Raw genomic sequence first — 12,978 nt, 5'->3', positions numbered from 1 at the left:
CGGATGGCGTCCGTGCACGTTCCGCAATTTGCGGAACGGCCCTTACAGCCTTTAATATAAATGCCTATTCTTGTCTTCAAAGCGCGGACAAGAATAGGACATGTTATATTTTTTTTGCGGGGCCACGGAACGGGGCAACGGATGTGGACAGCACACGGAGTGCTGTCCGCCTCTTTTGCGGCCCCATTGAAGTGAATGGGTCCGCATCCGAGCCGCCAAAACGGCGACTCGGATGCAAACCAAAACAACGGCCGTGTGCATGAGGCCTAAGTAGTAATATAATGGCCGACTAGATGGACCTTGTGGTCTTTTTTTCCCCTGTCTTCTATGCTGCTTCTATATTTCACCTGAAATGTAGGGTTTTGTAAATTGAGTTGCAGCCCTCAGTAATTTGGAGATGTTTTGACCCCTTTCACACGGGCGAGAATTCCACGCGGGTGCAATGCGTGAGGTGAACGCATTGCACCCGCACTGAATCCAGACCCATTCACTTCAATAGGGCTGTGCACATGAGCGGTGATTTTCACGCATCACTGGTGCGTTGCGTGAAATTTGCAGTAAGCTCTATATTGTGCGTTCTTCACGCAACGCAGGCTTCATAGAAGTGAATGGGGCTGCGTGAAACTCGCAAGCAAGTGTGAATGCAGTGCGATTTTCACGCATGGTTGCTAGGAGACGATTGGGATGGGGACCCGATCATTATTTTCCCTTATAACATGGTTATAAGGGAAAATAATAGCATTCTTAATACAGAATGCTAAGTAAAATAGTGATGGAGGGGTTAAAAAATAAAAAACAATTAATAAACTCGCCTTAATCCACTTGAATGCTCAGCCTGGCACTTCTTCTTTCTTTTTTGATGAAAAGGACCTGTGGTGACATCACTGATGGACCATGTGATGAGCGCAGTGACGTCATCAAAGGTCCTTTAGCCAGGTCTTGAAGAAAGTAGAAAGAAGTGGAGATTCGCTACTCGATCAAGTGGATGGGGTGAGTTAAATTTGTTTATTATTTTTAACCCCTCCATCACTATTTTACTTTGCATTCTGTATTAAGAATGCAATTATTTTCCCTTATAACCATGTTATAAGGGAAAATAATAAAATCTACACAACACCTAACCCAAATTGCGCATTTTCCCGCAACGCACCCACATCTTGTCCGGCCCTTACACGCGATCCCCGTGTGAAAGAGGCCTTTGTGTGACATCAAAAGAGAAGAGCTAGGTGGTGCACAAAGCATCTGGACCAAAGAATCACCATAGGTTGTGCAAAATAGGATTCAGTTTGTATATTGGAATAGACCAGGGGTAGGCAACCTCCGGCACTCCAGCTGTCGTGAAACTACAACTCCCAGCATGTATACTTGCTCTGCTCTTCCCAGAACTCCCACAAATCAGTAGAACATGCTGGGAATTGTAGTTTCACAACAGCTGGAGTGCCGAAGGTTGCTGACCCCTGGAATAGACACTTGACTGTAGATCTGGTTTCTTAGCGCCCTATCAATCAAAAGTGTTTCATTGGGGGAGCTGCTTCTTGCCATACATTTCCGGTCATACGACTCTGCTGGGAAAATGTAGAATTACATGCCAGCCATTCAAATAATTGGCTGTGCATGCAATGTATGGATAGACTAGATCTTTCTGAGCTGCTGGAATATATGTCATCTGCCATATCTGCCATATTGTCATTCATGAGGTTGAGGGCTCATTCAGGCGACTTTTTGTGGAACAGATTCGGACCCATTCATTTCAAGGGAGCCACAAAAGATCCGTACATCTGTTCCTCGGAACATGAAGACAAGAATAGGCATTTCTATCATCGGGCTGGCCGTTCCGTTCTGCAAAATGTGGAACGCACACGGCCGGTATCCGCTTTTTGCAGATACAGTCATCTAAATGAGGCCTGAGAGAGACATCTGATCGCTTCCAACTTCAGTCAGCAGCAGGACAATGACGTGTAACCAAAGTTTAAAAGAACCGCCTTCAACAAAATAAAGAATAGCCCTATAATGTGAACATCCTTGTGGCTTTCGGCAGAGTAGGATACAGATTATTTCTGCAAAATCACAAACCATCCATCTCTATAGGGCCACGGACACACTGCTGATGTTTTGCTGATGAGAATGGACCTTACTGTTGATGGGAATGAGAAAAATTCCAGCATGCCCACAGAAAGTATTCATATTTTTGCGGATCTGTTTGCGGACTGAAACATGGGCACTGCCATGTGCATGAAGCCTTATAGTAAATTTATTTTCGCGGTGCTGTTTTCCCCCCTCTTTATCCCTCTTTTTAATTAAAAAAGCTAAAGGCAAATATGTTACAAAAGGAGCAGTGCGTAAATGTATTTAATTATTTCCCTTTGTTTGGCCGCATGATGCCTTACAGATTACCATGAAAAGCTACATATGACTCGGAATTCAGCGAAACACCCCCAGGTTAAAATGACACTCTGCGAACGGTCCTCCGCACATAGCAGGCTAGGTTTCACTAGTGAGAGGTGAAGTGCAGCAAACTGTGACAGACGTTGTGTTGTGTTGCTTATGGCTGCGGCCATTAATTAAATAAATCTGCACAAAATTTTGTATGAACAGTTTATTTTTCAGTGAAAACTTTTGGCATGTTTCAAGTTTTAAATTGTTAGTTTTTCTCTGCAAAGTCTGTTCTGGGTCCAGCAGCAGAAGAGTAAAAACCTCCTGATTACAGCTACAGAAACGCATTAGGAGGAACGGTTTTATAGCTCCATTCATATGTCAGAGGGCCCTGTACGCGTGGTATACATGTCTGGGTGATGCATACGGCAGCTTGCCAGCTCTACTCTCTAATTAACTGGCTCTTCAATGTGCAAATCCTTTCTCACTTACTTCACTAAACGGATCGAAACTTATACTGACAAGATACTGCAACAAACACTTTTTCTTAAGTGCACTGTTTAAAACAACCATCAAAAAAGTATATACGCAGGTCGTTTATGTAGGCAGCCGCTGTCCCTATACTCTATAGACATCATAGAAGGACACTGCGCTCTGATCCCCCCCTCTAACTAGCAGGGGTCCTGCCAGCCATGTAATACTACGTCTCTGCAGGGTAATGTCTGTCTGGTTGGGGTTTTTCAACAGCAAAATGAGGCAGAAACTCAAATCTACAGCAGCTAGGGTCTGCGTAGATGAACCATAACTTACACGAGTTTCTGGCGTAAGTTATAGCAATGCTAATTGAAGGGTGGAGCCCTGCCTTTCTCAATGAGCCCGACCCCTCCCAATAAGCCCCACCTCTCTCATCATCCTTTTTTTATTGTTACTTTAAAAAAGTCACAAATTATGAAGCAAATATACCGTGCACCATAATTTGCTACTTTTCGACATGTCACTCAGTGTATCTTGGAAACCTTTTTTTCAGTATTATGCATACAACTCTGATCTGAAGAGCCATTCATTTCTTCACACCATGCGCTGTCCACATTTGTATGTCCATTGACTTACAAGAATAGGTATTTCTACAATAGTGAAGAACGTGTGACATGGGAAAGTTCAGCGGGACATGGTCTGTGTCCATCTTTTGGGAATCCGCAGTTTGCGGAATGCAAAACGATTACAGTTGTGTGCATGAGGCAGGGCTCCAGACTAAAAAAAAATCTCAAGGAGCCTTTGGCTCCTAACCTGAAAAATTTAGGAGCCAAATGAAATTTTTAGTCGCCAAATTTAAAATCCATATAATATAGCTGGGATGCTAAGGAGCATGGGGTTTTCTAAGCTACAGCCCACGCAGTTTCCCATCTATCTCTAGAACAGGTCCCCCAAAATTAAGAAGAGAGCACCACGCATGTGCGGCAGGCACTCTCGGTTATTTCCAGAACTCCCATAGGAGTGAATGGACAGTGAACTATGCAAGCATGATCAACTCTCCATTCACCTCTATGGAAGTTTCGGCACTCCCATAAAAGTCAATACATGGTGCGCCCTCGTTCACTTTGGGGGCCGTACCTATCCTATGCCACCAAAGTGCGAGATGGGCCAACCCCTTTAAAAGGGTATTCTGATAATCCACAGGTTAGTTTTATATTTCTCACCACTGGGACTGCCCCATACCCCGAAATAAATGGAGAGACTGGTGGAGCGTGCGCCTTGGCGCTACATTTATTCTCTATGCGACCGCCAGAAATAGCCAAGCACTGTCCTCACCTATCCCCAGCAGTCCAATAGAGAATGAATGGGGTGGCAGGTGCATATACTACCTGCTGCTGCATTTATTTCAGGGAGCTCAATAGGGCAGGGATGGCCAACCTGAGGCTCTCCAGCTGTTGCAAAACTACAATTCCCAGCATGCCCAGACAGTCTACAGCTATCAGCCTACAGCAGGGCTTGGTGGGAATTGTAGTTTTACAACAGCTGGAGGGCCGCAGGTTGGCCTTCCTTGCCATTGGGTATGGGGCCACTTTTTCATTATTACAGGGGTTCCCAGACACCTAGCAGTCTATACATGAAGATATCTTCACCAGTCCTTCAATGACCTGGGGCATAACTATGGTGAAAGGAACGGCACAAGTGGGGAGGGGGGGGGGGGTCAGTGCCAGGCGTTCTGGCAGGAGCCCTTCTACTAGGCACATTAACCCCATGGCTTCTCTATAACAAGGTATAGTTAGTAATAGCACATCTGTACAGACATGGAGCTGGGCGTGTGATGGAAAAGAAGGGCAATGACTTACTTCGAGTGGAGGCTCTCTACACAAGGCCAGGGCAATGTGACTCACTCCCTGAGATATTGCAGATTTCACTGAGCTTTCCTCCCCGCCTGCTTGTCCAGTACTCTTCCTCCACAAGTCACACTGAGGCAGAGGACTGGCCACTGCAGCAGCCTCAGAGCCTGGTCACACATATATAATAGAATTAAAGATCCTTCCCCCAGCATGCCATGAAAGTGCCAGGTGAATGTCTTCATATACTCTTCAATGACCCCTGCCATGGTGACTGGTCAGACATGTGCTGCCACTACAGGCCTGCTGCCCACCCCCTGCACAGGGCACTGCATAGGAGAACACTACCTGTACCTGCACCAGCCACTGGCTGCCATTCAGCATGGGATCAAGCACTCTGCTCCGTCCAAACCCGCCCACTCCAGGCACTGAGAGCCCAGGAACTGTGATCACCCCGGCTCCCTCACCTTCACACAGGCGCCCTGATAGTGACCGGATACTGCAGCCTATTTGCGCTGTCTATCAAAACGCCCGCCATCCCAAGCCCCGCCCACCCATCGGCGACAGCCTATCACAATGCAGGAGTGCCAGATTAGCCAATCAGTGAGCACAAGTCTTTCACCTGCATGTGATCGGACACCTGATTGGAGGATCAGGTTTGTTGCTATTCTGGCCGGGCTGGCGATGGAGATTCGATGTGTGAAGCGCAATGTTTGATGAAAGGGCAGCGGAAGGTCTAGGCGCAAATGGCGACAAGACTACAAAGTCTTGTCGCCATTTGGCAATTCTAAGTCGCATTGCCATTTGGAGCCCTGTGAGGCCTTAAAGGGGTTATCCAATAGTAGAAATACCCCTCCCCCACAATGCCCGGGTCCTTCCTATAGACAATACTGTACTTACTCGGTCCCCAGCACCCACGTCCCTCCGGATCCCTGCACAGCTGCCACTGCATTTCCCAGTCTCGCGGATCAAAACATCTGGCGACGAGGGGAGCAGCCAATAGCAGGCTGCAACTGTGACCAGCCTCCCTAGCGTCACCCACGATGCTAGGGAGGCTGGTCACTGTCGCAGCCTGCTATTGGCTGCCCCCGCTGCCAGATGTTTTGATCCGCACGACCGGTAAATGCAGGGGCAGCCATGTATTCTACTATTGGTGTATGTCTACTATTGGATAACTCCTTTAATGTAAGCTACAATACAGATAAGGCAACTTATAGCAGAAGCCATTTTTTTTATTATCTACTTCTTGTCTAGTATATTAAAAATGTCTCGGTCTGCAACCAATATGCTAAATGTGAATGTGAACCTACTAATGAAAAGCAGAAGGCTATCCTTTATTAGCACTAGCATCTGCCTAGTATGTTATTGGCCCTGTACAATGTAAAATACACATTGGCAATCAAGCTGGACACCAGATAAGGTCTACAACATCCCCGTAAGTGTTTTAACTTTTTAGAGGAATGTATTTCCTAGAAAACCTAGCCCTCTTCCATATGTACCCCAATAGAGAACATTTACCATAATTATGTCTGTTAACTTCGGTTAGTCATGATTTTCCTTTTAGGGAAGGAAAAAAGATGTCGTTTTCAGTTTAGCCTGTGATGACAACGTTGTCAGTTTTACATCTCGTGTAATCTTCCTAGTAAAGAGAGATGGACGAGCTAATGAACAGATTGTCACGAGCAGGACAATATTGAATCCAGTTGCCCAAGGGACATTTTTATGTGCTTGATTTACACACGCTGTGTAGTTAGCACTGGTTTTAAGAGCATTTGATTTTGTTTAAATGGCCTGCTATTTTTATGACCTAATTTAAAGAAGACTGAGATACAGAGCCCGCTGTGCCAGTGTTAACTATTCCCTCCCTTCCTTCCTTCCTCCCCAAATCCTGCATTTAGCAGTGATGCTTTCTATTGTTTTGCGTTCCCCTGTCACGTGTATGTCATTACCATAGATCATACGTAAGATGACATTGAGGCAGATTTACTAATCCTGTAGATGACATAAACCTAGGCTGTGTAGACCTGCACCAAGTTTATCACAGAGGCTCAGGCTGGATGATGAATTTGGGACATGGCTAGACACTTTCATCTAACTTTCACACAGCTGTTGGACAGCGACAAAATTTAACGTATGAATTGTGGCAATTTTGGTGCAAAACTCTTCATCAAGCCCACCTTCACTTAACGTCGTTTGGAATTGTTGCATGTATTTAAGGAGTGTTGAATTGTGAGACATCTTAATTAAACTGGTCGAGTGAAGTTGTTGACATGAACTGGGACACTTGTCTGTTTCAAATGACTAAGAATATTATAAGTTTAAAGGGGCAGAGCATACATATACAAAGAAAAAAACTTGCTGCAATAGTTTCCCTTTACTTAAAGGGCTTGTCTCACTTCAGCAAATGGCATTTATCATGTAGAGAAAGTTAATACAAGGCACTTACTAATGTACTGTGATTGTCCATATTGTCTCCTTTGCTGGTTTGATTCATTTTTTCATCTCATTATACACTGCTCATATCCAGAGATTGTGACCATCCTGCAGTCCAGCAGTGGTGGTTGTAGGAAAGAATGCCGACCTCCTGCGGTCACCCTTCCATCCAGCAACGGTGGTCGTACTTACACTGTATAGAACTGTAAAAGCTCCAGCCTCTCTGGTGGCCGGGACCGCAGGAGGTTGTCAATCTTTTCTACAGCCACCACTGCTGGACTGCAGGGTGGTCATAATCCCTGGATACGAGCAGTGTATAATGTGATGGAGAAATGAATCCAGCCAGCAAAGGAGACAACATGGATGTATTACTGGTAGGAACACATCCACATGAGAAATGTGCACAAGTTGTATATATCATAATAAAGATGTCCATAGTCTCACTCCTAGTAATTGCATATAAAACAGTATATACTGATATTATTCAGAGATATTCACCATTGAGCTGAGACACATGAACATATAGGTCATGTGAAGCTCTGGGCTGTCTCTTTCCCTGCCACCCCTGGAAGAACAGCAGTTACCTCAGGAACCGGTTAACCAGTTGTGCTTTCTATGTATGTATATAAATATAATATCCCAGTAGACATAGAGAGAATGCACTGTGGCTCCAAGCTCAGTGGGTTGGGAGGGGGGCAGTTTTAGGGTGCTATAATTCTGGAATGGGGTAGCCTTAGTTCAACTGAACCCTCCAACATTCCCTCATCATTCTCTATAACACCAATTTTGGGTAAGCCCTTCTGTTTTGGGCTTAAAAGGGTTCTCCAGAAATGATTGAAAATGGCAGCCATTAACCTGTCCTAGAATGTGAGTAGGACTGGTTGCCTCCACTTGCATAGCTGCTTTAGGTGGTGAGGAGGCGGGACCTCACTACACTGCTTTACAATAAACGGTAAAAGAGGAGAGAATATTTAAAAGAAGGAAAAACTGCTACAAGAGAACATACCGTATTTTCCGGCGTATAAGACGACTGGGCACATAAGACGACCCACAACTTTTCCATTTAAAATATAGGGTTTGGGCTATACTCGCCGTATAAGACTACCCCTGCCTGCCCAGCCCTCCCTGTCTCCAAGACGATCTTCTCCAGTCCAGGGAACTGACCATGGTAGCCAGGGTTTCAGTAGCGTCCTGGCTGCCATGGTAACCGATCTTTTTCATTTCACATTCCCAGTTTCCCACGTAGGAACTACTAGGGGCTGGGAAAAGATGGTGGGTCCATTGCCATGGGGGATCTGTGGATGGCACTGTTATGGGGAGGGGATCTGTGGATGGCACTGTTATGGGGAGGGGGGATCAGTGGAAGTACACATATAGCATCTTATGCTATATGTGTCATCCACAGATCCACCCCATGACAGTGTCATCCAGGGATCCCCCTTCCTATAACAGTGTCATCCACAGATTCCCATAACAGTGCCATCCACAGATTCCCCCTCCCAGCCGCTCACAGGAGTATGCATTTATAAACTGTAATCTGTAACTTTAACTTTAAATCAGCGCTCATGTCTTTACTATCTTTACTCTGAGCTCCGGTAACGGGCAGTGCGGGCAGCGCTCACTAACTGACGTCACGCGCCTGCGCCGCCTAGTGGGAGGAGCAGGCGGGTGACGTCAGTGAGTGAGCGCCGCCCGCACTGCCTGTTACCAGAGCTCAGAGTAAGGTAGTAAAGACATAAGCGCTGATTTAAAGTTCAAGTTACAGATTACAGTTTATAAATGTATACTCCTGTGAGCGGCGGGGCCCTGTATATTCTAACCCCCAGGCAAGCGTCCCCGTCACCATGGGAACGCCTGGGGGTTAGAATATACCATCGGATCTGAGTATACCCGGCGTATAGGACGACCCTCGACTTTTGAAAAGAATTTCTAGCGTTAGAAAGTAGTCTTATACGCCGGAAAAATACGGTAGTTTTAAATTAGAGGGACAAAGGTTTAAAAGTATTATCAGGAAGTATTACTTTACTGAGAGAGTAGTGGACGCATGGAATAGCCTTCCTGCAGAAGTGGTAGCTGCAAATACAGTGAAGGAGTTTAGGCATGCATGGGATAGGCATAAGGCCATCCTTCATATAAGATAGGGCCAGGGACTATTCATAGGATTCAGTATATTGGGCAGACTAGATGGGCCAAATGGTTCTTATCTGCCGACACATTCTATGTGAGAATAAGTATTTTAACAATATCCAACTTCTATTATAAAAGAATGGATTTATTGTTGATGTATGAGTTTTATAGCAATTACTCTTGTGTATATTGTGACTGAGACGTTTATGTAATTTTATTTATTTCTTAAAGGGGTTATCCCATCTTAGACAATGGGGGCATATCGCTAGGATATGCCCCCATTGTATGATATGCCCATTGTATGATATGCCCCCAATGGGAGAGGCGGGGAGCTTCGCCTGGTGGACGGACCCCGGGAAACCCGGGGTCCTCCAGCCACAACTCTCCCAGTCTCTGTTCTCCTTGTAGGTCCGGGTCCTACCTCTGGGACCCGCACCTATCAGACAATGGGGGCATATCCTAGCGATATGCCCCCATTGTCTAAGATGGGATAACCCCTTTAATCTGATGATTACAGGAAATTAATTTGTCTAAGTTTAGTTTGCTTTACATCTAATTGTTATTTGTGTGTTCCTAGGTCTGGGAAGAGAATAAGGAAAACTCGGAAATATGACATCATAACAACACCAGCAGAGCGAGTAGAAATGGCTCCTCTCAATGAGGACAATTTTGAGGACGAAGATTCAACAGTGTTTGATGTGAAATATAGATATAGGTAAAGTCCTTTATTACATGATGGTTTATTGTTTGATGTGGCATGTATTTATATTTTTTATTGTTTTGCTGAGGTCTCTGCTGTGGCAACTAAGGATATAGCCTTGTTGCTGGGAGCCTTGTATTTTAATAGTTAACCATGTTTTATATTTTGCAGCTTTTTTCTTTGTACCGTAAAATACATATTTAGTCACTTTTTTATTATTAAGCTGATGAGATACTGTGAAGGAATGATCCAGAAGATAGCACTGTCATTATTATATGCCATAACAAGAGTTTTTTGATTCTCTAGAAAGGAGAGAAAAGTCTGTATTTGTTGGACTTGGTGATCATGCGATCCATTAGCTGATCACTGGATGCCCTCCCGGCGGCAGAAATGCTGGGTGTTAGCACTGTGGTAGTGCCACAACTTTACGTAATATAACATCACTTTACCCTGTGTAATCCTTGTACTGTGCAGTCAATGTTAGAATGTCATCATCCTAAACAAAAAAAAAAAAACAGCCGATAGAAAGCATTAACTTTTGTGACTTGTGGTTTTCCCTTATGACATTCATTTTCCAGTCGAACTTACAGTATATGCTATTGTAGAGAATCTACCTATAGCTCAATGTGTATAGGTACTTAAAGAGGACCTTTTACTAGTTTAAAAACTAAAAACTAACTATATCAGTGGCAGAGCGGCGCCCAGGGGTCCCCCTGCACTTACTAGTATGTATGGGCGCCGCTCCGTTCGCCCAGTATAGGCTCCGGTGTCTCCAGCTCCCTCCCCTGGGACTCCCAGGCTATGAGCTGTGCGCTACGATTGGCCAGCGCTGCAGCAAGGGACAACCCTAATACAAAAACTTCGCCCCGTACAACAGAGGGAGCTGCAGACACCGGAGCCTATACCGGGCGAACGGAGCGGCGCCCAGACATACTAGTAAATGCAGGGGGGCCCCTGGGCGCCGCTCTGCCCACTGATAAGTTAGTTTTTAGTTTTTAAACTAGTGAAAGGTCCTCTTTAAAGGGGTTATCCCATGATTAATGTAAAAAATGAAAATCAGACATCATATAGTACATGACAATCACTTTCTAACAAAGCTAGAATCAGCCCTGCACCTCACATGGATCCAGAGATCTCCCCATTCATTGCTCTGCTAGATTTATATCAAACTGACAATTCAAGGGGAATGACCATTAAAGTGAATATGGCTGAGCTGCAATACCAAGTACAGCCGCTATTCAATGGGCAGCCCTATACTTGGTAAGCTGCTAGGAGGCTGCAGCACTCATGGGAGCGCCAGGGCCTCTTTAACCAGATGATCAGCGAGGATGCCGGGAGTCTGACCCCTGCCAATCTGATATTCATGACCTATCCTGAGACTACTACTGTCACACTGAAACAGAGAGTGCAGCCCTAAAACTTCTCGGACCTACTATCCTTACCTACTTGCACCGTCACCCTAGGCAGTGACTCCACAACTGGGCGGCAGTCCCTACACTGGAGTACGGATGAGGATGACATGCTAGTTGTTTTGACACAAATTCCATAGCAAATCTTTCCCATTGAGGGCATAGATTTGTACCTGAGAAACTGGCTGACCTGTTTACATGTGCGCTTGGCAGCTGAAGGCACCTGTGTTGGTTCCATGTTTATATGTGGCCGCATTAGTGAGAAAAATGATAAGCCTCTAGAAGCAATGGTGACGTTGCAGTTACACCTAGAGGCTCAGCTCTCTCTGCAACTGCTTCACCCTCTACACGTTGACTGACAGGGTCAGGCAGTGGAAATATGATCATGCCTGGTCCTGTCAATTAAAGTGCACAGGGCACAGCAGGTGCAGAGAGAGCAGAGCCTCTAGGAGTAATGGCAACACCCCCATTGCTCCTAGAGGCTCATCTGCATACATGAAAACGTCATTTTTCTCAGCAATGTGGACACCTATGAACATGGGACCAACACAGATGCCTTTAGCTGCCAAGAGCACATGTAACAGGTCAGCCAGTTTCATAGGTACAAATCTGCTGACAGATGCCAAAGCCAGTTTTAGATCCAGCAGGAAGAAGTATAAGCCTTCCCTTTATTTCCCATTTTGGCACAGTAAAAATACTGCATGTGTGAATCCAGCCTTAGGGCATAGTTGGCCACTTTCTGGCTACTTGTGACCAATGTGTTTGTAAGATGAACATATGACACTTACTAATATACCTTTTGTTGATATTCTGTGCCATTTGTTTTATTTCGTAATAGTTAGACTCCTGTACTCCACTTGGTTTTCAAAATAATGCTTTTATTAATGTGCGGTTCCAGTCAAAAAACTTTTTCGGCTTATAGCCGCCTTCAGTACAACTGGAAAGGCATATAAGAGTATCACAAGAAGTATATAATAGTCATACATTACATAATATATCGGTACACAATTAAACAAAAGAAGAAATAGCAATATCGATATAACATATTGAAAAGAACGCAGTCCGTCCGAATGGGACCATACAGAGTCACTTTCGACGGTGGTATCTCAGGTGGCCTTGAGGGAGAAGTTATGATCCATTGAATCATGTTGAAAAACACGGATGATGTGTGGGCGTCCAAGTTGGCGGGTCCTCTTTTATAGTTATAATGTACATAGATAGACAGATTCCAAACAGGGTAAACTGGGCAAACTGCTTTAAAGCCATCATGTGACATGTTACAAATAGGCTGTTCATAAAGATACTTGATAAAGACATGTAACAATGTACTGAGGTTCTTACCCGGATCGAGCCGCATAGGAAGGGAAAAAGCATGTTGGTATTGGAGTACCACCCAACCTTATACTATTTGTTTTATTTCATTAGCCATGCCCCCCTGTTAGGCAAATCTTCTGTGCTGTCCGCATAGAGGTCCTGTCCATAAAATGACCGCTGATGGAGAGTCATGTTACCAGACACATCACAACCTCCTCCATTCTAACAGAGACTGCACCTGCACTAAACTCCCAAATGTGCAAATACAGATATCGGGTGCCATGTATGTGAATGGAGAAGA

The 12,978-nt window shown here is 44.9% G+C and overlaps 1 protein-coding gene across 1 annotated transcript in view; it reads left to right on the top strand.

Annotated features, from left to right (window-relative positions):
* FAM174B (family with sequence similarity 174 member B) overlaps positions 1 to 12,978 on the top strand; it is a 93,464-nt gene that overhangs the window by 53,296 nt on the left and 27,190 nt on the right. The window contains exon 2 of the mRNA XM_040414198.1: positions 9,832 to 9,969. Within this exon, the coding sequence (XP_040270132.1) occupies positions 9,832 to 9,969 (138 nt within the window). The remainder of the gene's footprint in view (positions 1 to 9,831; positions 9,970 to 12,978) is intronic.

Source organism: Bufo bufo, chromosome 1 (assembly GCF_905171765.1).
Source record: "Bufo bufo chromosome 1, aBufBuf1.1, whole genome shotgun sequence".
NCBI lineage: Eukaryota > Metazoa > Chordata > Amphibia > Anura > Bufonidae > Bufo > Bufo bufo.
Note: the sequence above shows the minus strand (reverse complement) of the source record. Positions and strands in the feature narration are given on the sequence as shown.